The sequence below is a fragment of the Falco punctatus genome, assembly GCF_963210335.1.
Source record: "Falco punctatus genome assembly, chromosome: 16".
NCBI lineage: Eukaryota > Metazoa > Chordata > Aves > Falconiformes > Falconidae > Falco > Falco punctatus.
The window spans coordinates 4,757,901-4,782,361 of NC_137596.1; the positions used below are offsets into that span (position 1 = coordinate 4,757,901).

General features: G+C 53.8%; 1 protein-coding gene across 8 annotated transcripts in view; it reads left to right on the forward strand.

Moving 5' to 3' along the window:
* Positions 1 to 24,461, forward strand: part of LOC308054234 (protein CEPU-1) — a 457,457-nt gene that overhangs the window by 425,137 nt on the left and 7,859 nt on the right. For all 8 annotated transcript variants that reach the window (XM_080366694.1, XM_080366695.1, XM_080366691.1 and 5 more), the window contains 2 exons: positions 2,875 to 3,000; positions 24,145 to 24,279. In XM_080366694.1, coding sequence (XP_080222820.1) covers positions 2,875 to 3,000; positions 24,145 to 24,279 — 261 coding nt within the window. The remainder of the gene's footprint in view (positions 1 to 2,874; positions 3,001 to 24,144; positions 24,280 to 24,461) is intronic.

Below are 24,461 nucleotides of genomic sequence, written 5' to 3' on the forward strand. Positions count from 1 at the left end.
CTGCATTTATTTAGCTTTATTTATTTATTCATTCCCACAGGGGCACAGCTCCATCTGCATCCCGCATTCTGCACGAGAAATTTCTCCTCTGCCCCACTGCTGCAGAAATGCCAGCTGACGGCGAAAGCCTTTTAATGCAAAGGGAACGCAAGCACCAATGACCATTAAATAATATTAAATACATACTTCCTATCACTTATTTTATTAAAGTTTCTCTCCCTAGTGTGGTAAAAGCCTTACAACATACCTGTTCTGTCTCCAGAAAGGCATTTTAAATAATTCGTGTGGTTAATTATTCAAACGTTTAATTAGCATACAATAACTGTCGTGTTAAATCCTACCAATGCACATTTAATTTAAGGGTTAGCTAACGACTTTGCTGACGTTGTCGCTCTGGTTTTGTTCCCAGCCATTCCTGCCTCATGTTGTCCCAGGTGGGCTGCAGTAAATTGCCTCTCCCCGAGCGTGTCCCGGGCTCACTGGGGCACGGTGGGTTTTTCTCCCCAGCGCTTGAGCTGCTTTTACACTTGTCAGAGCCAGTTGCAAAGTCTCCCATTGCCCAGCCAAGCAGCAACGCAATCATCTCTCCTCCTCTGCCTGGTCTGAGCAAAATTTAAATCTCCTGCTGTATTGCTGAGGAGGAGGATGTAACGCTCATGTTTCAGGAAATCCAAATTTAATTTGTTTTGAATCTGGTCACTTGATTTCATTACAGAATTTTGACTCCCGCCTGGGTGGGTGCAAATCTGCCTGCGCAGTACCAGTGTCGCGGTGCAGTCTGACTTGATATTTTATTTTTTTATTTTTATTTTTTTTTAAGTCTTGGTGAGCTCTGCAAAACAAGCTGAATTGGGTTGATGTGGATTCAGTCATTAAAAACATCAGAGAGGTTCCACTGTGAGTTAGCGAGCAGCGCGTTGAAGATGATAGATATTGCTCTAGTTCTGTCGGGACTTAGAGCTGGAAGCTATTGCTGCTTCCCAGGCGATGGTGGGCAATTCACGGGGCCTCCGCTTGTCTCTTTCCACCTCTGAAATGGCAACAGTAATACCTCCTTGGCCTATTTTTGTCATCCAGACCATAAGCTCGGTCTTTTTTAAAGTGTGCTGGGTCTCCTGGCTAGCGGTCCCGGCCTCGCCAGGAACACGGTGGGGCAATCACAGCCCCGTTGTAATTAATTGCCTCTCCTCAATGGTTTACCTGACTGTTGGCAGAGCATCTTCCAGCTCCGTGTGGGCAGGTAGTCTCAGGAGGCATGTGCTATCCCCTTGTGCTGGGCTTAATGACACTGATGCATATTAATATTTCTTTTGGTGTCGTCTTCATGCCCTCCACTGTCCTGCCCCAGAGCCCCCACTGCTCTGGGAGCGTCTGATCTGTAGTTGTCCTCCGGTGCATGATTAGCAGATTAGCCGTCGTGCCCAGAGCAGCAAAAAAATGAACTCCCAGAAGCCCTTCAAAACAGAGAATAATTCATTACCCACCTTGATTTCCACTTAAAATGTACTTTAACTACACTTCCAACTACAAACCCTAAATCACCCTCATGTTCACAAAAAATCCATCATTTTTTATTTTATTGCACGGCACTGGCATGACATAATCCCTTCCAGAGCGTCTTGGAGTGCTTTACGGATCAATAAATTACTTACCTGCACAGCAGAGGCAATGTGTGCAAGGCCATTGCAGTCATTCCGCCTCGGTGCAGCCCTGGGAAGGTGTGGGAGGTGGGGAGAGGCGGGGAAGGGTGCTCAGGAGCGGGGTCCAAGTCAGGAAAAGGGGTGTTTGCAATGGTCTGGGCTACAGTTTCAAGTGGGTCGATGCATGGGGCTTGCCCAGGGCGGGTGGAAGGAGCAGGATGCTTTACAAGTGATTTGTGACTCTCCTGCAAAGCGCCGCAGTGGGGTGCCAATCCACTGCTAGGTTCGGGCGAATGGCCTGAAAAAAAATAAACCAAGGAAGGTGATGGTCTTTATTATGTTCTGCAGGTGCAGGCTGATAACGGCAGCCGATCGTTTTTCTCGTACAGCCCTGCCGTAGAGCTTGTAGAAACCCCAGCCCTCCCTGGCAGCCGCATCGTGTCCTCCGCTCACGCAGCAGCGGTGGCCGAACGCTCCCCGCTGGCTTCTCATCCGTTCCCCTTCTCAGCCCCCCTTCTCGTCCCACCCTGTCCTGCACGTCCATCCTCTCTTTGGGTCTGGGCCCCTTGTATCCGACCTGCTCCTGAGTTGTCACGATGACAGTGCCAATACAGAGATGGATTTCATCTCCGTCGCATTTCCCTTCATTTGCGTCGTGGGAGACCTCGGAGGGTCCGTGGTAGATGTTGTTCTTCATGCCCAGCTCCTCTGGGTGCTTTTCTGGTTGCAAGGGCGTGACAGAGAGCCTGCAGGGCTGCAGAAAGAGCTGCAAACTGTGTGCATGCTTTGGGTGCTCCTGTGCCAGGAGCGGCTGCTGCCTTTGGGGGAGTTTGATGGGGGTGGATGGTGTTTTCTCGCTAGGATGTAGCTGTGCTAGAAATGGTTCATCGTGGCTGGGAGGACAGGATGAGTGCTGGAAGTGGGATGGGGAAGAAGTAGTCTTGCACGCCATGGAGGTGCCAAGGAGGAGCTGTCTTGAGCCTCCCTAAAATGACTGAATCCCCTCTGGCTGCAATTTCTTCCCACTTCAACCCTGTCTTGTCTGCTCCCCCCCACACACACACACACTCCATTCCCCTGCCTGTTCCTGTCAATTCTGATGAGACTGACAGGCTATTGCATAGCTTGTCGAGATGAAGGGAGGAGGGAAATTTGGTCTCCTTCACCCATATTTTGAGCTTTGAGTTGGAGCAGAACCGGTTGCATTTTCATTTGCCTTTTTGTGTCATTGCAGTGTCTCCGAAAATCACTGAGATCTCTTCCGACATCTCCATCAACGAGGGTGGCAACGTCAGCCTCACCTGCATAGCCACGGGCAGGCCAGACCCAACGATCACCTGGAGACACATCTCGCCCAAAGGTAAGAGATGAGCGTTACCAGAAATATTCTGGGATGGGCACACCACCATCCGCGAGCGGCTGGGGAGGTGCTGTTGGCTGGTTCACGTGGCACTTCGGTCGCAAAGAGAAGGTGATGCGCACCGAAAAGACGTGGCTGAACGGAGGAGCTGATGACTCTGGTGGAGAAATATCCATCTTGATGGTCAGGGAGAGGAGCTGGTGGTTTTGCTCATGTGGAGGATTGGCCGTAGGTACCAGGTTGGGGGTGTTGTGCTTCAGGATCGAATGGGCTTGTCCAGCCCTATTTTGAAAAGTTTTGGGGGAGTTCTGGTACATTGCTTCAAAGGAGGGCTGTAACTAGTGCAAATGAGCAGGAAAACACACGAAGCGTTAATTGGTGGCCTTGTTAATTGGTAAGCAAAACCTAAGCAGAACTGTGTGGGTGTGACTGCTGGGAAGCAAATTCCTGTACGTGCCCATTTGGGAGCGTATTCTTTCAAAACCTTTTCCCAGCTGCTTTTTTTTACATTTGCTTTGCGTTTTGCTGCCCTGTTAGTACCAGGTGGCTGCAAGGTTCTCACCGGTGGGCTGGGGGTGAGCTCTGGGGGCTTTGGGTGGGATGAGCTATCTGGCCAAGGGCCAGTGCCTGGCTCTGATGCTCTGACCCTACCTAAGCCCTTCAGTTCAACCTCAGTCATTTTTCCTCTGAGGTTTTACCAACGTGGGCTGTTGTCCCAGACAGCTGCCTCAAGTTCTCCTCGGGGATGCCCCGGCCAGGCTGTCCGGCAGCTGAAGGAGACGATGCAGCGGCAGCAGTGATGGATGGCGCCATGTCTGCTCTCTCTGTTCAGCTGCCTGACGATGACTGCGCTGTCTCAGTGCAGCTCCATTGATTTTTTTTGCTATTTGTCTGCGCTGTAGCAAACTGCTAGACCAGATCCATCACTCTCCATAGCCCAGGCAGGCTGCGAGCTGAGTCGGCGACATCTCAGCCCCTTTCCTTGACAGGAGCCCCTGTAAAAACCATTGTCCCCCTGGTGCACGCGTTGACTTATCCGCCTTAGGTGGTCGTGCTTCTGAGACAGTGGCCTTCGGTGGGGGTCTGTGCTTGGCTGAGTGATGAAATGCAGGGCTCGGATCCGTGTGCTCCTCTCCAGCCCCAAGCGTCCATCCATGGCACCGAAGTTACTGTCACTGTATCTGTCACCATCAGGCGGCGTTCATGGCTGAGGCAGTGCATGTGCTCCCACCTTGAAGCCTTTTCTTCCTCCTCTTCCCCTTGCCTACCCTGACAATGTGGTTTTGTCTTGCTTAACCTCCTCGCCGCCTGTTTTTCACATGCATCTTGTTTTCCCCGCAGCCCCGCTCTCCCTCCCATTTCCCCTCCTGCTCCCCCAGTGCGCTCCGTTCCCACTCCCGTGCCCCTCGCTGCCTCCTCTCGCACGCCATCCATCCTCTCCTAACCAGGCTCCCAGCTTACGATGCCTACGTCTTTTGTGAAGGCTATTTTCTGTGTTTGCTGCCATCCAGCAGGTTTCTTTCCCCAGGGAATCTTTACCTGCGCTTGAACCAGATGTTTCCATTTTACTTAGGACTTAGCTGCTATGGAAACTGAGGATGCTCCAGGAGAGGAAGAGTGAGCTAATCAGAAATTACCTGTGGCGCTGTGTAATTTGCAGCAGCAGCTCTTACCTGATTTTGGCCATGATTAGGCATTCTGCTTTCAAAACTCAAAGGGAACAAATGATCAGAGATTTACCTGAGTCTGACCTCCTGCTGATGGAGGGTGCTGAGCCCAGAGGTGGCCCGAGACAACTTTGGTGGCTGTCCATCTCGGTAGGCAGCTGCTGTTTCTCGCTCTGGGTCTGCCAAGCCACCAAAGGGGACCTCTGCTTCTCCGTTCTGCCTTCGGCACACGCAGGAGGGACGAGGCTTGGAAGCGTGGGGACTCAAAGAAGAGCCAGGATGGGTGCACAGAGGTGCTACAGCAGATGCCGAGATGGCAACCCTTCCCCTAGTAGGATGGACTCTTAATTTGGAGAGCCAGGAGCAAGCGGGGACCCAAAGCGAGCTGCTGGCCCCTCTCTTGGCTGTAGGTCTTCCTCGCCTGCTCATCCCCAGGGACGTCTCGAGCGAGCTGCCTCCTGTTCCCTCTCACTGTCTTTCTCCGTCTTGCTTGGAGTGGTGGAGAAAGGGGACAAGGGAGAGTTGGTTAAGGGGAAGCTGGTGCATAATTTAAGGGTTTACATAGCGGATGGGTAAGCGGCTCTCACTGATGTCGCTGGGGAGAGGCTTTGATAGCGCTGTCTGTGCCAGGCACGGACAGACCGGGAGCTGAAGGAGCCGGTCCCTATGCTTACACTGGCGAGTGCTCCTCTGTGCACAGGCACTTCACAGGCTTTATTATTTTCTTGGCAGCTGTAAGCTACTGTGCGGCTCTCGGTGGGAAATGGAGCAAATAAGAGTGTTTGCTCGCCAGGGGAGCGTGCGGTTGGGTCCTGCAGCAGATTTACACCGAGAGCAGCCCAGCTCCCCGGTGACTGATCTCACTCGAGACCCTTTCCCAGGCACTCCCGTCGCCCTCGACCGCTCGGCTGTCTTCTCTCCCGTGCATTGCCTTGGCCTGGTGCAGTATGTCTATAGCAGCTTGGTCTGGTGAGCTCTGCTGAACGTTTGCATCTGCAGTTGTTGCCACATTACCGGAGCCGTTAAGCCTGGGTTTGAGGGGCTGTTTGGTTTGGGGGCTGGAAGAGTTCCCCACAGCCGGGAGGAGGAAAGTGTTTTCATTGTATAACTCAAGAACTGAGTGAACCTGAGACACTGTTTTCTGCTAGTGAATCGCACGAGTGCTGGCCCTGTCAGTGCCTCCATCACCGCTCAGAGCCTTGCGCGGTGGCTGGTCCTACGTGTACCCATCCTCATCCTCCCGCCTTCAGCAAAAGGAGGATGCTGGCTCTGGAGAAGGGTTTTGTGAACCTGTGACCAATTCCAGCTAAGATATGTTACAGCCTATCTTCTTCCCCTCTACCTCGCCCCTCTCTGTCCTTTTTATTTCTTCTCCCAGTAACGCTGTGCTAACCCACGGCAATTCCTGTTAACGCGTCTGAACAGGTTCGGGCGGAGAAAGAAGGGGAGCTGGTGTAGTCACAGCTTCTTCTGCCTCGGCAGAGGAGGCTTAACTGCTTTGGGGCTCTGCCCTGGGCTCAGATGCTCCAGCTGGCAGCACGACTGCCACCGCGCTGCCAGGTACCGGTGCTTCAAAACACAGCTCACCAAAACCATACCGGGAAGCCAAGCTCTAGCGTGTGGTGGGGCAGCTCCATCCTCCCTTGACAGCCCTGTGGTACCAAGACCATTAGGACAGGAATCAAGAGAGGCATCCTCAACAGGGTGAAGGGAGGGAGGAAGGCAAAGAGGGAGATAAGGATGTAGGTAACCATGGTCCAGATATAACATCCAGCATGAAAGCAGCAGCATCTTTCTAGAGGAGGCATAGACTGTGCAGAGGACTTGGACACTGGTGTGTGAAAGGCAATGTTGCGTGTGCCCATACACGTTCATGTTTGCACCCATAGGTGCTGAGCACCAATTTGTATCCAAGGCTTTGGATGTATTGCGGTCCCCAGCTTTGTGGTGCTGATGCCGTCTCTAAACTGCAAAGAGGTCTTCTAGTTAATAGTCTGGTTTTGGTCACTCAGGTGTTTCCATAGTTACGGGACTTTTTATTTATTTTTTGGGGTAACTCTGATGTTGTCATGGCAATTGCCATGTTGTCAGGCCGGTTTTAATCTCTCAGCAGATGAAGGCTGGGATTTCTTGCCCAGGAAAAAGCGTGGCATCCCGAGCTGCTGGGCACAGAGTGTCACAAAAGCCCCATGTTGAGCTGCCCAGGGGATATTTAGCCGTGCTGCAGGCACAAGGCTCGTCATGCCTCCCGTGAAGCTCGGGAAGGTGCTGAGGGATTGAAGTGAGGGCTCTCCCAGGAGGGATGAGGGCTCGGCAGCAGCTGTCCCAGGAGGAGCAGGCACAGTTTAGCAGCAATGATAATAAGGGCTCTGTGGTCAGATGGCAAGCGTGGTTATCCTGCCGCGACACGGCCAGGGGCGCAAGGCAAGGGTGTAAAAACCAGGCGTGCGCATGCGGATGCCTCCCCTGGCTCATCTGCCTGGGCAGCGCTGCTCTGCCACGCACAGCCGTCCTGAGCCAGAGGCTGCATCCAAGTCGTCATCCTTAACGACCCTTGATGGACTTTTCTGCCGTGGTTTTGTCTAATTGCTTTTTGATTATTGCTCTAGTATGATGGATTCCGGTGTAAGGCTTAAGACAGCGGCTGCCAGGGTAGAAAAACATTACGGTTTGGCCTGCTGGTGTATTTACTCATGAGAGGTCTGATCGAGAGGTCTTTATAGCAGGAATCCCTCGTTAATCTCAGGATTAGGCTGGGTGCTGAAAGCTAGATCCCGTGCAGAGCTGGAGTCCTGAGCTGAGTGAGCTGTGATTTGTGGGGTAGGTGCCACTTTGGCGCTTCACAAGGCAAAGGCACGAGACGGGGGAGATGCTGGGAGGATCCTGACATTGCCACGTTCCGGATATCCTCTGTGATCACTCCATTTAACCTCCATGTTCCTTCGTGTCCCCTCTGGAAGAGGTACAATAGCGGTCCCTTGTCTCGCAGGACCGATGAGGGGATAAATACATTCAAGACGTGAGGCACTGAGACGCAGCAGTAATCACAGCTCATATATGCACTTAAGATAGATGAGACACGGTGGCCTAACGTGGCAGAGGTCTCATGAGATCATCTGTCTATACATCAGCAGCAAACCAGTGAAGGGACTCTGGGAGAAGTCTGGTATATTTGGGTATATTGATTCTCTCTGGCTCTTGGTGAGGTTTAAAACAGGAGGACAAGCAACCGCAAAAAAATCTAGCTTGAAGAGTTGCTTGTCCCTAGGAAGGGGACACGTACCCCCTTCTCAGAGGTTTGTCCATTGAGCACATTGAGTGTTGTCTTCATCTTTCCAGGATCCTCCCTGGACAGGAGGCAGGGGATATTTGTAGGCTGGACATATCTGGAGCCCAGGTGGGAAGGACAGAGAGAAGGGGGATCCATTTGGGTGGGAAAGTCTCCTCCTGCTTCTGTGCCGCCTTGTCCCTCGCAGCGATCCGCTCAGCATCCTGCAGGATCGCTCCGTTTAACCCTGCCTCAAGTCACCTAATGAACTTAAGACGAGAGCGCTGTGCTCTCTGCTGATCCTTGTAACAGGGAAACAGCTCAGAGATGGTTTGTGTAAAGCTGCTTCCATGTTCATCCTGGGTCTTGTGCTTCTGCACTGTCCTTTTGAGATGGTGTGAGCCAACGCACGAGGTGTCTCGGGGAAGGGAGCTGAGTCTTCCCACTGTGGCTGCGTGATGGAGCACCTGAGCTGCGGCGTTGGGTTGGGTTGACCATCATGTCCCACCTCACCTTGTTGCGTGCATTCCCTGGGTCTCGTGGTGGCTGGGTGTCTCATGGGGGCTCAGCTGACTCATTCGGTAGCCGAGCACCTTGTCCTCCTTCCAAGAGGCAGTTGCAGGCCTGGGCTCTAGCTGAATTAACTGAAGCATTTCAACCGGCTCCAATCCTGTCGGCAGCTCAACCGTCCCCTTGTTTACTGTTGAAATAATTACTGCTTTGCCATAATATTAGCTCTGAGCCGTGACTCCATTACCATTATCGCCGGAATATTACCCATTTATTATCTCCCAGCAACCCTGGAAGATGAACACTAGGCTTCAGAGACCAATTGTTTTACAACAGACAGGATCTTGGTGTGCATTGTTTAATGAGGTAAACTACATTATAGCCGGCATTAATTTGGCTGCAGTGCACTCCACTAAATCATTGTTAACCTGTAAATCTGCCACCGGTTTTGATGCGCACTTAATCCGCGCATGCTGGACACATCGGCCGGGAAAAGGGTCACCGGTGGTTTGGCTCCTTTTGCGCCGTGTGGGGTGCAAAGAAATAGGTTGCAGCACTCTTGGACTTGGAGATGGGCTTGCTTTGTTCATGTGCGTGGTGGTGGTGAAGGAGTTTTAGTTTTGTGCATGGTGGTGGTGAAGGAGAAGCTGGCAGCTGGCATTGCCAGGGGTTGCTTGCAAAGCATGTGGACACGTGCCACGACCAGCAGCAGGGTCCTGCCAGGAGCAGGGTGAGTTTTAGCTCCCTGAGGGCCAGCAGCTTCTCCATCAGAGAAGCTCCTTCTCATCTCTGTCCCGTGGGAGCAGGATCTGGCCCAGCAGGAGCCAGGGTCCAGTGGAATTGCGCCATGGGCTCCAGCTTTTGCTTTCTTCAAGGAGTGACTTAAACACAGCGTGCCACATGCTAAGTGCTTGGCTGTGGGTAGCTCTTTTTAGCATTTCCCTTCCACCGATGCACCCTGGTTCCTCCAGCTTTTCTGAAGCAATGGGAGATTATGTACTTGTATGCATGTGTATATATATATAAAAGTAATATTTTTGATTCCCCGCATGGTGGAAATGAACTCTGTGAGCTGATTTCTTTGCATATTTGGCATAGCTGCCTTTAAAATATGCATCTCAGTACAAAAATAACAAGACCCCTACCAGCTACAAATGAGGCGATGCCTTTCCCTTAAGGAGGAAGAAAAAAACCCTCTTGGTTTCGGCGTATTCCCTAAACATAGCTTTGCAATGTCACGCTTTCCCTCCTTGCCGGAGGCAGAGCGTGCTCAGCTCCTTATAGCAACCTGGGGAAGCGGGTGGGCCAGTTGCTGTCGTGGGCAGTGGTGCTGCCCTGCTGGGGGGCAAAAGCGGGCGGCTCTGCCCGCACCCCCACGTTTTATTCTTCGGCTGATCCCGTCAGTCGCTGGCTACCTTTCCTGCAAAGGCGAGACCCGCTGTGGTGTTGCAAATGGACCCGATCTGGGCTGCCATGGTGCCCAGCAGGAGGGAGCTGGCACCCCATACAAAGCCATATTAATAAGAATAGCGGAGATATATTTTTCTTCCTCCTGAGCCGACCCGTTTGCATGACAATCCTGGCAGCCCTGCGTACACGAAGTGGTGGTGGGACCAGGTTAGGACAGCGGGGAAGTTTCTATTCTCTCCCATCGCCCGGGATAACACCCTTAAAACTCCCCACCCAAGCATCCCGTGCTCCAGCTTGGTGCGGAGACGGCGATTTTCACATCACTGGCACCATTGCCCACACCAGCATCCTTTCTCCATCCCCAGCAGCACCTTGGCTAACCGTGGGAAGAAGGGAATATGTTAGTTAATTCTTAGGCGTGGTGCAACAAGGTGGACAAAACCCAACTGCTGCTAGTGTCAGCTCACCAGATTTTCTGTCTCTTCTTCGGCACTGAGCTGCTTTTTCCTCCTTCCCCGGTAAACGTGTGGCTTTGTGTTAGCAGCTCGCTCCCTGCCTGGGACTCTCCTTTCATTCGGCTGGCGTGGGGAAGAGCAGGGGATGGGAGTGTCTGAGATTCGAGAGATCTCCACACAAATTAAAACCTTTTATCAGCCCCTAATAGCTGTGCAAACTAATTATATTTGGGCCAAACTTTGCCAGTGACTCCCCCGAGGTATTATTATAAAAATCTGAGCTGTGGAAACGCGTCCCCATTCTGTCAACACCAGGTCGCTTCAGCTATAGAAAACTCTGCTCCGGCTGGTTTTAGCTCCCGTGATGTGCTTTGCATAAGCTGCCGCAGTTGTTTTCAGGGAGGAGAGAGCCTGGCTGGGCTACCTCACATGTGGCCCAGGTCTGCCGAACCAAGGGCAGAGCTGGGTGTGGGGGAAAAGCACTGAAATATTTCATTGCCCAAGCCCTGCTAGCCCGGCTCTGTCCGCCGCTGCTCTCCCGCAGCCGTCAGCATGGCCTCAGGGCTGCAGGTGCACAGATGAGGTACCCCCATCCCTGGAGGGATGGGACATCGTGATGAAGGGTGGGAAGGATGCCTGGAGAAGTGGTGGGGATGCTCAAACCCCAGCAGGCAGGTGATGCGAGTGAGCAGCCCAGGGAGGAAGCACAGCTCCGCTGCGAGGCTACACATGGATGGTTTTCCTAGTGCCAGCATCTTGCTGGGGGTCTTCTGGTGATGTTGGAGCTGATTCCCCCCAAAATTTGTGCCTTTCTTTTTCCCTGGCATTGCCATTTGCTCCTTTCCTTCCCTTGTAACATCTACTCCGCTTGCCGAGCTTGCACAGGGCATGGCACCGGGGCTGAAGACATCCCCCGTGTTCGCCTGCCCACACTGTCTGTTGGTGGAGGCAGCGTGAGGAAATGCTTTGCCTGCTGCCTGCCCTCGTGAAGCTTGTCCCAGTGGGAAGGAGGTTTTTGCCCCCTGCCACCATTCCTCTACCATCCTTGCACTCTTCCTCGGTGCAGAGTGCCGGCTAATGGGGTGGAGCTAGCTCGAGCGCTCTCTATTAATGGAGCAGAATATAAACAGAATAAAGCCTTCATTTCCCGGGCTGTGATTTCATTATTAATATACTTTACAGTTCACAGGTTGTTCATTTGCTTCCATGTTTTCTCAGCTGGTGTAATCTGCGGCGCAGAGTGAGAAGAGTCATAAAATTTCCATTTCCAGTTGAATGTGCGTCCAATTCGCCGTGAAATGTTTCTTTCTGTCGTGAATATTAAGTGCCCGAGGAGTTGGTAGCCGCAGGATTAGGCAGGGCAGGTTGCCAGCCCCTCTCCACATCCCGGGGGTGCGGGAGAGACGTGGGTGTGGGAGAAGGAAAGGTGGCAAGGCAAGGTCTGGGGACTGAGGGAAGGACCACATGGCAGAGAGAGGAAGAGGGAAAGGGGAGAGAAAGAAGCCGTGCAAAATATTCTGGAGGGAAAGGGAGAAAAGCTGGAGAGTGGCAAAGAGACTGGCGGCAAGGAGGGATGCGGTTGGCGAAGGATGCTCTGCCAGGGCAGACCTGTGCTCCACCTCCTTATTTCCCTGTCCCGTGACCTTGATACGTGGCAGGGAAGGTGTTGCACCGGTGTCTGCTGCGGTTTGTCAATGGGTTGTTGGTGTCTGTGCTTGGCCGGTGCCCCGGGCTTTGGAGCTGTGCCTTTCCCCTAGCCTGATCACAGGTAGAAAGAGAGTTTCCTTGTCTCTGGTGAGGTTGAGAAACACCGCCGCGCTTGTATGGGCAGGGAGCTGAGACGTGCTCGCGAGCCGGAGCTGCTCGACTGCCCTGGACCACGCTAAAGACCAGCAGTGAAGAGCCCTGGAGTTGCAGGCACCGTTGCACACGCAGAAAAAGGGCTTGTCATATCAATTTGGTGGGAAAAAAACCTCATGTTCTGCTCGTGGTTACATGACCGGCAGGAGAAGTGGAGTGATTTTTTTTTTGTGTATTTAGTGAGTTCTTGAACGGTTTGGAGCAAATTGGACAGTCACTGTGGGGCAGGGCAGCGGGAGTTTGGGTACTCGGGGCGGGTGGGCCAGCCACGAGGCTGGGCAGGCGGGAGGCAAGTAGCCCCTGCCGGGGTGGCGGTGCCACGGAGGGATGCCCACAGCTGCAATGCCACTGGCAGCACGCACATCTGGCGGCACATCTGGCAGACTGCTGCAGCTGGAGGCGGTGAGGGATGTGCACCCCAGTTACCTCTCCCCTGCCCACCGCCCTGTCCTTGTGATAGCTGTGTGTGATGCAGCGGCACTGCCGGGGGGAAGGGGACAACAGGCCAAACCCTGGCAGTGTGCCCAAGCCGCGGGGATAACTCGGGTGCTGCCTGGAGCTGATGGCACCATTTCCTTCTGACTCTTTGCTGAAATGACTTCTGCCACGGCATTCCTCACTGCAAGAAAAAAAAAAAAAAAAAAAAGCCTCTTCCTTTCCCATCTTCCCTTGGTTGAGTCAAGATAATAATAGTCTTTTTCTGATCCCCTGAACTTTCCCATCTGCTTGGTAAAACAATGGCAATTCTTTTTCCTCCTGGTCTCTCTCTCTCTGTCTTCCTCTCTTTTATTTTTATTCTCCTACAGTATAATTTAAAGTCAGAGCAATACCGTAGCCCATGGGTTTTTCCCCTTCCTGTGATACGCTGCTGTTATTTAAAATGGCTTTTCCCTTGCAGAGCAATGCCTCTCGCTGCCCTCGCAGCACCCGTAGCAGGGCTGGTACCTTCACAGGAGGCCTGGAGAGGGGATGATGGGCTCCGACAAGGTGGTCAGCCCTGCCTCCAGTCCCCCTGTTCCCAATGCCCAGGGGCCAGTGTCACCCATCCCTGCAATGCCTGGCGTGGTCCTCCGCTCCCCATCTCTCCTCGCCAGGCTCACAGCATCCTTGCCAGCCCCCCGCAGACCCCTGGCTGTGCCAAGCCCATCCATCTCGCCGCCCATGCATTCCCCCAGCTTCTCTCAATAAGCTGCAATATTGCGAATGATCCTCCAGAAATGGAGACATCAGTGCCATAAAACACGAGGGACAGAGCAAGGCCACTGGGCTGGAAAATAGCGTGTCTGAAAAAATAAAGACGGGCTAAAGATGATGGAGAGGCGACAGCGGGTCTCACCCTGCCATGATTCAGATGGCTCCGGGGGGTGAAGAAGGGTCGTGGGATCCCCAGAGGAAGAGGAGAGAAGGAAAATATCCCAAATTTGCAGAAAGCCGTGGCAGCGATGGCATCCGGGCTTGCTGGGAACCGCCTGCAGGGATACGCGGGGAGAAGGGAAACTTTCCCAGATCCCCATGACTTCTTGCCAGCACTGAGGCTGGATTTAGCCAGCACTTGACGCTTATTTTTTCACTCTAATGCCATTATGCCACTTGCTTCCCATCCTAGGGATATTTTCTTTAATGCGGCTGAAATACAGCTTAACTGTGGTTACAGCCATTTAACGCTTTGGATTGCAATTGCTTCTTAAGAGCTTGTCCTACGGAGAAAGCCTTTGGGTTTAAATTTGCAGCCAGAGGGACCCTACGGTCCTGGCCGCCAGCAGCTGTTTTTCAGACAAATCCGGAGGAAAGCGGGGTGCCTGGAGTCTGGCAGGGGATAGGAATATGCTCTCGCCTGCAGAGCAATGCTGGTTGCACGTAGGGGATGTGGTGGATCTCCCAGCCGGGGAGCCCCATGACATTTTTTCAGGTGCTTTGCAAAACTTCTGCAAACAGCAGGCAGGAGCACCTCATTTCTTGGTGTTACCCTGAGCCGCCTCTCTCCTCGCCAAGCCTTGTGCACCACAGCTTCTCCTAGAGACGGGGACAAAGCCGCCAGAAATGGGCCGGGCTCCAGGAAAGCCAAGTTGCAACAGGATTTAATCGAGGAGCAGCGCTCCCGCAAACAGGATGCGCGTGTTTGTCTGAGCGATTTTCTCCGGCAGCATCTGTCACTCTCCAACATCTTGGTATCATTGCAGCAAATTAGTTAAGCACTACCCACTGTACCCCATCTGTCAGGCAGCCCCTCCGCACGTATGGGGCCCTACCTTGCCGCCTCTCCAAAGGAACTCACCGGCAAAGGCTGAGAGCCAAACAACAGGACAAATTAAATCAAAAGCACAGCTTCGACACCCAGGGGGAAAATGCACATCAGCTTTGACTTATTGCATGGCGCACGCTTACAAGAGAGAAGCAGCGGCTTTTGTCACTGCAAGGGGCCATGAAAAATGAATTAGGGCCGCTGCTGGGAGAGGGCACGCAGGAGAATCTTTCATTCTGGCGACGCTGTCCTCTCTCACCTTGCAAGCGGCAACGGAGAAAAAATCGCGGGGAGGCAGAAGGAGTAAGGAGAGAATGGAGAGTAGACTTCTTGTTGGGCGGCTCGTTAAGGTCTGGCTGCAGGAGAGAGCACGGGAGGAAGAGCGGCTCGGGTGCCCCGGGAGCAGCGCTGGTGCTCGAGCAGAAGCACGGAGCTGCTGGGAGAAGTTGTGTCCTCGGTAACTCTCTGGAGAGGGCTTGGCTCCGTGGGAACCTCAATATTTGGTTTTCATGTGCCTTTTGCATGCGTTCCTGCGAGGATGCAGAAAAGCTGCGTGGGAGGTGGCTCGGTGGTGGTCACAGCCTCTGCTGAACCTTTCCTCTGGGTGATCCGTCCCTCCCGGTGCCACCACCTTGGATCCAAGCAGGTGGACCCCAAGGGCCGAGGAGGAAGCTGTTCGGCTCCGTGCTTGTGGTAATGCGTGGGTATCATTAAGAAAAGCAGTGCTCTGATGAGCCCTACACCCATCTTTGCTACAGATCTGACACCACTTAGGTGCGTGGTGAACTGCAGCCATTGCTAATTTGCTCTAATGGGGTGGCACGTGCCGAGTGGACCTTTTCTTGGGGCTCGGCGTCCTTACCAGCACCCTGGGAGGGGGCAGGGGCTGGGAGAGGCTGAGGCTAGTTGCTGCCAGTTTGCCGAGCCCCAAGCTGTCTCCGAGCTAGCCTGGCTTTCCTTTGCGCCGAAATAAAAGGGCTCATTCTTCATTCGACTCGTTTGCTCCTGAGTTAGAGCCTCGTTCAAGGGTGGTTGGTCCCTGAGTTGTTTTGTTTTGTTTCTTTAAATATTAATTTCCATAATCCTTTTATTTCCCAAGGAACTACTTCTTCCAAACAAAGGGTTTAATGCTCCTCTTTTATTCCCGGTAACAAATAAGTTGTCTGAGGCGTGCAAACATCCCGGCAGCAGTGAGCTGTGCGTGTGCAGCCGCCGCCTGACGGCAACGAACCGCATTTAAGGACAACTTGTGGTGCGCAGGGGATGGGGGAGAAGCATCCCCAAGGGATCACAGGTACCGCAGCAGCATCTCCCCAGAGATGCTCACCCGGAGAGGGAGGGCACTGAGCCCGGCTGGAGCTGGGAAGCCCCCGTGCAGCCCGGGATTCCAATCTTTTGCATGGAGGCGTCTCTGACATGCCTTTTTGAGATGGAAGATTTGAGAGCCGAAGGCCGGGAAGCACAATAGAAGATAGACTGCTTGTACCTCATTGTCTGGAGAATAGATGGGCTGCGGGCTCCCAGAGAATAGGAGCTGCCACTCAGGTGGCTTTAATAGAACAGGCGGCAGATAGATTTCAATAAAAGAAATGAGTATAAATATTGTTAGCGGAGAAGAGAGGAAAAGTGAAAAAGATCTTGTTTGACGAGTCACAGTGGGAAACTTTCAAGGACTTTTAAGCTAAAAACTCTTCACAATGGTGCTATAACGGGCGGCTCGACCGACTCAGGTGCGTGGCGCAGCACCGGCGGGATGAGCGGACCGGGCAGGCACCCCAGCACGCTGCGGCACAGCTTTGTGTGGGAGGTCTGGCCCTGAACACAAGGCACGGTGGCGAGGTGGCCGTGCCAGGGAAGCCCCCTTGTGTTTTGGCTCCCTGGGCCTTGCTTTGGCTGTCTATGGCGTGGGTGGTGAATGTAGGCTATAGGCTGTGAATAGAGGCTGGGTGACCAGCAGCAGGTGATGCGGTGGCGTCTGGAGGGTCTCTGCAAGTTGCAAGTGCCTGGCGAGTTGTGTTGTGTACACCCATTTAAGAGTTAAATATTTAAGTTGTTGTAGGATATACCAGCCCCAAGTGTGGTCTCGGGGCTGACTGCAGGTGCACTGGGCAAATGTAGCCACAAACGTGGGTCCTGCCCCAGATCTAGTTCCAAGTGGCACAAGAAGTTGAAGAAAACATCTTCCCTGGCAGCAAAGAGTGGAGGTTTGCCAGCAGGCTGCAGAGCTTCAGCCTTCGAGATGGCTCTTGGTTGGCAGTTGCTTTTGGAGGGTACCTGGCGAAATCCCTGTGTCCTGTCCCCACGGTCATGGGAGATGGGGCTTCAGAAATAGTCACCTCTCCTCACATCAGCCCAAAATTGTGCCTGGGAGGGTCCTCCATCACATCTCACGGCAAAATGCAAGGCACCGTCAGCTGCCCATTATGCTCAAAACAGTGGAAAGGAGAAGAGAAGTGGCAGCACCACATGGCCATGCACAAGGAGAGGCTGCTGCATGCCAGGGGAGGAGGGGACACCAACACCCCTGCAGGAGAAGGACTTTACGGTGAGCATCGATCTATCACCCAGCTTGCATCTGCCTGGGGTGCGTTGGGAGCCCTCGGCGCAGTGCTCGGCACCGGCCACCCCCTCCCTCGCAGCCTGTGCTGCTATGCATGAGGGCACAAAGCAAAATTGCCTGTGAGGGTTCTGCCAAATCCAATTTAATTAAGGGTAAGAGGAAGGAAAACGGGATGTCTCCTCTCCCTGTGGTGACACCAGGCACAATTGGTGACGCTCACCACCCCTGGGGTGTGAGGATGAGGAGGGACCCCAGGCTGCAGCAGCCAAGGGAGCTACTGCAAAGCTCCTGCAGCTCTGAGTGCCGCAAGCGCCGCGCCGAAGCCAGGCAGCGAGAGCACCATCCCCTGGGGCTTCGCACAACATCAGGCCACGGAAACATGCTAATTAACATGGAAAAACATGTAAGAGGAGAGATTTCTTTCCTTGTCGACGGGAAACTTCAAAAAGAGAGAGACCTGACCCTGTGTAAGTGCAACGCCGTCTCTGATATGCTGTGTGCCTCTTTCTGGGATTACGGTCCTTCTTCTGAAGGCTTGTGAAGAATGAAGAAGCGGGGGGTCACACCCCGTACCTGCCGTGTGCTGTCTAAAGGGGTCCCTCCTCTAAGGGGGGGCGCAGATGGAAATGGGCTGGAGCCTGCGGTACAGGGATGTAATATTCACGAGAGGAGAGGAGCATGCCGTGCTTGCCTGGGTCGATAGGGTAATCTTAAAAAAAATCATTCCTGTAATGATTGCTGTGGATGATTTCAAGCAGGTTAATTACCCCCAATCTTTCTCCTCTGGAGCGTGGCGGCGTTAAGTTGCAACCGGGGAGTTGGAAAGAAGGGGGTGCATGGAGGGGAAGCTGCCCTCGCCGGTGTCATTTGCCTGATCAAACAAAAATGGGGAAGGGAATTTTAGAAACGCCTGAACTTTGTTCCCTAGGTGTGATTTGAGCGGTCAGGAGCGAGTAAATGCTGGTTAATATGAGGTGGAGGAGATGTTTCCCCCGTCTTTGGCCAGGGCATGTGCTGGAGGCAGCCGCAGCTCTTTTTTACCCCCATACCTGGGGCTGTGTGGTGCCTGCTCTGAGCACTCACGTTTGGCGTGTTCCTTCCCCCACCACCTTCCCTGCACACCAGGAGCCGAGCTGCCCGCGCGATGCTACTAAATCACCCGCCCCACGCTTTTCCGCCTGCTGCCACACAGAGGAGAGGTGAAGCAGGTCTCGGGTGCCGACAATTTGCTCTTATTACCTTTGTGTGTTTTATTTATTTACTATAAACTGTTATAGGATGGCCATCACTACCGCATCAGAGTGACGTTTGAAATATATGGCTCTTGGGTTTAGCGCGTCACTTGGAGCCAGGAGTCTGCGTGATGTTAATTTTTATTGCCAGAAGTAGCCATAAATTGATAGTTCAGAATTGCTGTAGGGTCTGTAATTAACTAGTTACTATTTCACCTCCAAAAGGAGCAATGTTTCACGCTCTTACTTTTACTTATCTGGAATCAGCCGCTGTCAACATCCGCTGAAGCCCGTATAAAGATTTATAGACCTTGGAGGTAAATATTGACTAATGGGCAGTTGGCTTAATGTTCACCTTGAAGGACAATAAATTGTGCTATTGATTGAAGCAAGATGTCAATATCTGCATTGTTGTAAACATTTTAATAAAATTATCTCCATAAAATATTCTCCTTCTCCAGCCGATCCTGGCTAGTAGGATCGGTGCCCAGAAAATGCAGCGGCACGGTGTAGCAGGCAGGGTAGCACCTCGGGACCAGCCCTGGGATTTTGGGCATCCAGAGATGAAACCCACTGCAGGATAATTGCTGAGGCTGCGTCTTTGAGTTTTGGAGGTGGAAATATCACAGCCTGGGGTGGCTGGGCTAGCTGGCCTTGATGCCGAGGTGCAGGGAGTTGGTACAGGCACGTGGCAGCATGAAAGATACGCCGTTGCTGCTGGGTGCTGCATGCCGTGCTGCCTGGTTGGCACGACATGCCACATGGCTCGGAGCAGGGACAGGGACAGCAGCTGTGGTTCTCGGGAGCGAGCACAGGGCCCAGAAGCAGGGACGGTGGCTGTGCCGCTTGCCGCACGCAGTGTGCCACGGGGCGCTGGCAGGATGCTGCGGCAGGGAGCGGTACCTTGCTCCCAGTTCAGCGAAGCTTTTTTAATGGCATCACGGGCAGCATTCAGCCAGGGAAAGCTCTAAGCAACGTGTCCTAGAGACCTGAACATGGCTGTAATGGTGAGCCAAGGGACAGTGGCATGTAATTAATTTGGGAACATGTGTTCACGTTCTGGTGAGTTATTATCTTGTCAGAGGCTCAATGGAAGTAAAAGGGTGGGAGGAGGCAGAAGGGAGACAAGTCGGGCTGGGAAAATGAAGAGAAGCAAGGCAAGGAGGGATGAGTATGGCTGCATGAGGCACCTCGTCGCAGCCGCGCAGTGTGGGACCCCAGTGGCAGCTTTGCCATCTCTTGGCTCTGCTCTGCCTGGGTGCTCTGTGCCAGGCCAGGATCTCGCCTCCGTGGCTGCTCCGCCGCTGTGACAGCCATGCTCCCTGTGCCAGGGACCTTGCAACGCGTGGCAGCGGCTGCTGCTGTGCCGATGGCAAACTCTCCAATGTCCCCACAGTGGTTTACCTGCACCAAGCGAAGTTATTTATACCTCTGTATTCGGGGCTGCTCGCTGCTGTGGCAGGTGGCCATCTCTGGCTGGAGGCTCCCAAGTGCCATGCCAAACGCTGCCGAGCTCCCCGGCTCTGGTTGTGGCATGGGCTATTTATTGTGCATCGCATCTGTCTTGGCTATTTTGCAACTCTGGGCTGAGTTTTCCCCCTTGCTCCTTTTGGCTCACAGTTTCCCCTGCCCTGAGGGTTTTTTTAATGGAGATCTGCAGTGTTGCAGAGCAAGTCCTAAGTCATGCGTGGTGGTCTGTGCCTGGCTCCCGTTCACCGAGCAAGTGGATTCAGGCTCTGGTTTTCCATCTCCCCGGCTCGCACTGGGTTAGTTTGTCATCCTCGGCTGATGAGCAAGGATTACGCTTTTACCTAGTCCGTGGCTGTTCCATTTCTGGCCTGTATTATATTATTAGTATTAATAATAATAATGATGGGTGCTGGCTGTGCTGGTTTTCTAGCTCCCGAGGAGATGAGAGAGCTCTCCCATTAGTTCCTGCAATATTTCAGCTCCTAATTGTGCTCAAGCAGAGACAGCTGTGAAAAGTTCCCACCATCAACTCAGGCGGGGAAGGACTGGTACCTCTGGGGGAGCTCCTGGAGCTGTGGGGCACTGGGCCAGCCCTGCCCTGAGCATCCCCAAGCTCCAGGTGCTTTCGGAGGCAGGGGCCGTGGCAGCTGGGTTTGCCCTGCTTCCCACTAGTGCGTTGCTCTAGCTCCAGCCTCGGGCAAGCAGGGGGAGGACCACAGCGCCATCCGAAAGGGCCTGATGTATGTGAGGCTGGTTGGAGAAATAACCCCCATCCAAAACATCAGCTCGGGCTTGCCTCACTCCTAAGCCCGGGGAACTGAGCCTCACCCAAAGCACGCAACCCGGCATGTGGATAAATGTCCCTCCCGTGCCCTGCCAGCCCCAGGGGACCCAAGCAGCCACGGTGACATGGTCACCCTGTTGCCTTCTGTAAAGCAAGGTCTGCACTCACAGATTGTGTTTGCTTAACCCTGGCCCTGCTCCCTGGGTCCCATCTATTTGTTTTTCCATTCCTGGCAGTCACTAATGAATGAGATTTGTCCAACTATCAACAAGACTTCCCATTATAAATAGGCAAAATTGCAGAGGCCAGGGAGCCGAGTGGCTGGGCAATTACTCTCGGTCCGTGCCTTTGCCCCTTGGCTGACACAGATCTGGCAGCGCAGGTGGCAGCAAAGTGGCTTTATGGACCCGGTTTTCCTGCAAAGCTCCTTGTGCAGGAGGGGACAAGGGAACACAGCAAGTGTCCCTGTCACCTGGCATGGCCAGCTTTGCCTGTGTGAAGCAGTGCCCTCAAGGCAGGGATCCTTCATGTCACCTTATTCATAGAATCATGGAATGGTTTGGGTTGGAAGGGACCTTGAAGATCATCTAGTCCAACCTGCCTGCCATGGGCAGGGACACCTCCCACTAGAACAGGTTGCTCAAAGCTCCATCCAGCCTGGCCTTGAGCACTTCCCCTTGAACCCTCTGATCATCTCCATGGCCTCCTCTGCACCTGCTCCAGCAGCTCCATGGCCTTATGCATCCCAGAGCTGGATGCAGTGCTGCAGCTGGGGTCTCAGCTCTTTGAGTGTGACCATCCAGGCAATTCCTTACCCGCCCAGCATCCTTGCGATGCTGAGGCTGGCACTAAGGAGGCAGGATCTGGCCAGAGCCCGTAGCAGGGACAATCTCCCTCACACTGTCGTCGTAATCTGAGCACAAGTAATACCAGGTCACGCTCAGGGCAAAAGCAGGCATCAGCTTCAGCTCCAAGCATCCCGTTTCAGTTGGGAGTGGGCTCTGCATGCCAGAGTCGATGGACTGTAGCCAAAATCTTGCAATTGCCAATGTGAAACACTCCGGGCCCTGCATCCCTGAACTCTCTGTGCTCTGCCTCTCTGCCAGCCGATTACCACGCACGTATCTCAGACTCCAGTGCTACACAGGCACAGAGGAAGCCTTCATCTCTCAATTTCCTGAGCTTTTGCAGGTGGAAAGCTGACCCTCGCAGTTACTTTAATGAAGTCTTTTGCTGGGTAATGAAACACACTCGAGCTGCTGTGCTCCCAGATCAAACTGGGGATGCGTGCTACAGCCTGGCTATGGTGAGGGCTAATTCTTGCCATGTGCGAGCCGGCTCCGGCATGCTCGGGGAAGAGCCTGTGGTTAGTTTGGAAGCACAGTGTTATCTGAGCCGTTGCACAAACTGGAGTCAGATTTGTGCATGGAGCATCTGAAGGCCACCGGCTGTGTCGTTATTTTATCAGCAGGCAGCGCTGTGCTACAGAGAAGCTGATTCTAGGTCAGCTGTAAAAGGGATCTTCCCCCCCCCCCCCCCTTTCCTTTTTTGCAGCTCACAGTGCTGCAGGCCCGGTGGCTGTAACACTGCAATTTGTGTGCCTCCAAAGGATATTGATTTTAGGGTAACGCCTTCATATCTTACCCTTCAGTTGTGCTAAGTACTGATGAGCTCAGTGGTTTCGACCGTGAGCCACTCGGGTGGGAATTTCGGCACGGGTGGATGTCAGCAAGTCATCACGGTGGGTTGCACGGGAAAACTCCTTTTCCATAGTTCACGGGGCAGCACGGAGCTGCCTTCCCAGTTAGGTCAGCCTGGGATAGTGGGATGCACACATGTGTGTGCACGGGGTCCTCGGTTCAGCCGGTGAGTGTGCATGTGTGCGAGAGAGCAGTGGAGGTGCAAAGTCCCGGGACCACCGTGCAGAAGTGCCGGTGCAGGGGGGAACCAGGGTGTGATTTCATTACACCCTGAGCATATCTGCACTGGTTTGAGCTGACAAGAGCAGCACCTGAGATTGCAGCAGCGGGGTCCCAGCGGGTGCCTGGGGTGCTTGCTGCAGGAGCTCGCCGTGTCGAGCTGTGCAGGGGCGTTACAGAAATGGCATCGGCGCTGGCTTGGGGCCCTGCATGCAAACCCCCATGTACACGTGCTTTCCAGACGGCCACTTTGGCGAGCGGTGGCGTGTGACCACGCTCACTATTTATGGGCGGTGGGAAGAGATGCTATAAAAGTATCAGCCGGTGGGATGCAGACAGCGTGCGCCCCAACGGAAGCCACCCGTGTGTATATTTTGCATGCATTTGTTAGAAGCGAGGTGCGTACGGTTGACTGGCCAAGCACGGTGAGCCGTGGCCCATCGGGTCGCGCTAGTGCAGAGACGCGGTAGCCGGGTGGGAAGCGAGGGCGAGCGCAGCATCACCCGGGTCCAGCGGCCGAGCTCGCTGCATCCCCTGGGGACTGGGGACCTGCGCTTGGCCTCTCTGCCATTGGCACTCACTCCCAGAAACAGCTGTCCAGAGCTAATTTATTTCCTAATGCTGCAGCAATGTTAATTTATAAATTACACTGGTAATTCGAGCTATTATTAATTTCAGATGGTGTAGGGCAAGCCTAATTAAAATATGACACCAATTGCCACACATATGTACCAAGGACTACCGTTTAAAATTTATAGGAATATTAAGTGTGACACTGGTCTCAGAGATGCTTCGCACAGTAATTACAGCATCTCGGCTGCGCGAGATCCGACGGGGAGATGTAAACGAAAGGACGGGAGAAGTTATCCCCGTTCGGGGGCTGTTGAAAACCTACTTGTGCCGTTTGTTCGGCAGCAAGCAGCATTTCTCCAGGCTGTTTAGCGGACGTGTCCTAATTGCCGGGTTTCTTTATTTAACTCTGCATTTGTTGTAAAGCTGCAATCTCTGTCAAGCTGGAGAAGTATCATGGCCCAGCACCTGTGCCTCGCCAGCCAGGCGCCGTGGGTTTCCAGGAGTGCTTCAAAGTGAAGCAGGCTCTTGCAAGGAAGGAAAGGGGGGGGGGGGGGGGGGGGGAGGGGATAAGATGCCAGACAAAAGGAAGGGCCACGGATCACATCTGCCCGGCTTTCAGCAAAACCAGAAGCTGTGCTGCAGCCCAGGCGGGGAGAGGGGGGTGAGTGTGCCCCCCCCCCCCCCCACGGGAAGCACAGCAATGAGCCTGGAGCGGCACAGGGGCAGAGCGTTTCAGCTAAAGGGAGATGCTGGCACCACAGCTAATGGGAATAAGCGGCTGGGAATTAACTGAAGCTGAAAAACTGGAGAGGGGGGTCTGTGTGGAGCTAGTGAGCCCAGCAGTGTCTCCCAGCAGGAGGATGGGGTGCGCAGGTGCCAAGGAGAGGTGGTTTCGGGTCATTCTAGCAGGGTGCAGGTCTGGCAAGGACCACTGTGCCCACTCTGCGCATGTTGGGGATGTTGATCTCCAGCAAGTGATGCTCTCGGTGGGGCTGGGGCCACCGCAGGGGTCCCGTGCTTGCAGGCACTTTTCTGACAGGGGTTTTCTTGAGATGGTGGGGCACAGGCACATGGGCGTGCCAGGGCTGGGTGCCCTAGGACAGTGTGACACGGTCACAAGTGGTGACTGTCTGGTGGGAACAGGTTTTCTGTGCCGCCCCATCACTCACGACCCTCTCCCTCTAACCCCTGCAGCCGTGGGCTTCATCAGTGAGGATGAGTACCTGGAGATCACAGGCATCACGCGGGAGCAGTCGGGCGAGTACGAGTGCAGCGCCTCCAACGACGTGGCAGCGCCCGTCGTCCAGCGAGTCAAAGTCACCGTCAACTGTGAGTAGCCTGGGGGCTGTCAGGGACAGGGGCCGGGGCTGGAGTGGGTCACCGTGCTGCCCCACGAGGAGATGGGACTTCAGCGGTGGGAAGCAGGGCAAACGCAGCCTTCAAGCCCCAGAGTGAGAGAGGCTGCAGCAGTTTTTCTGAGCAGGTGGTGTTTTGCCCTTTTTTCCCCTTCT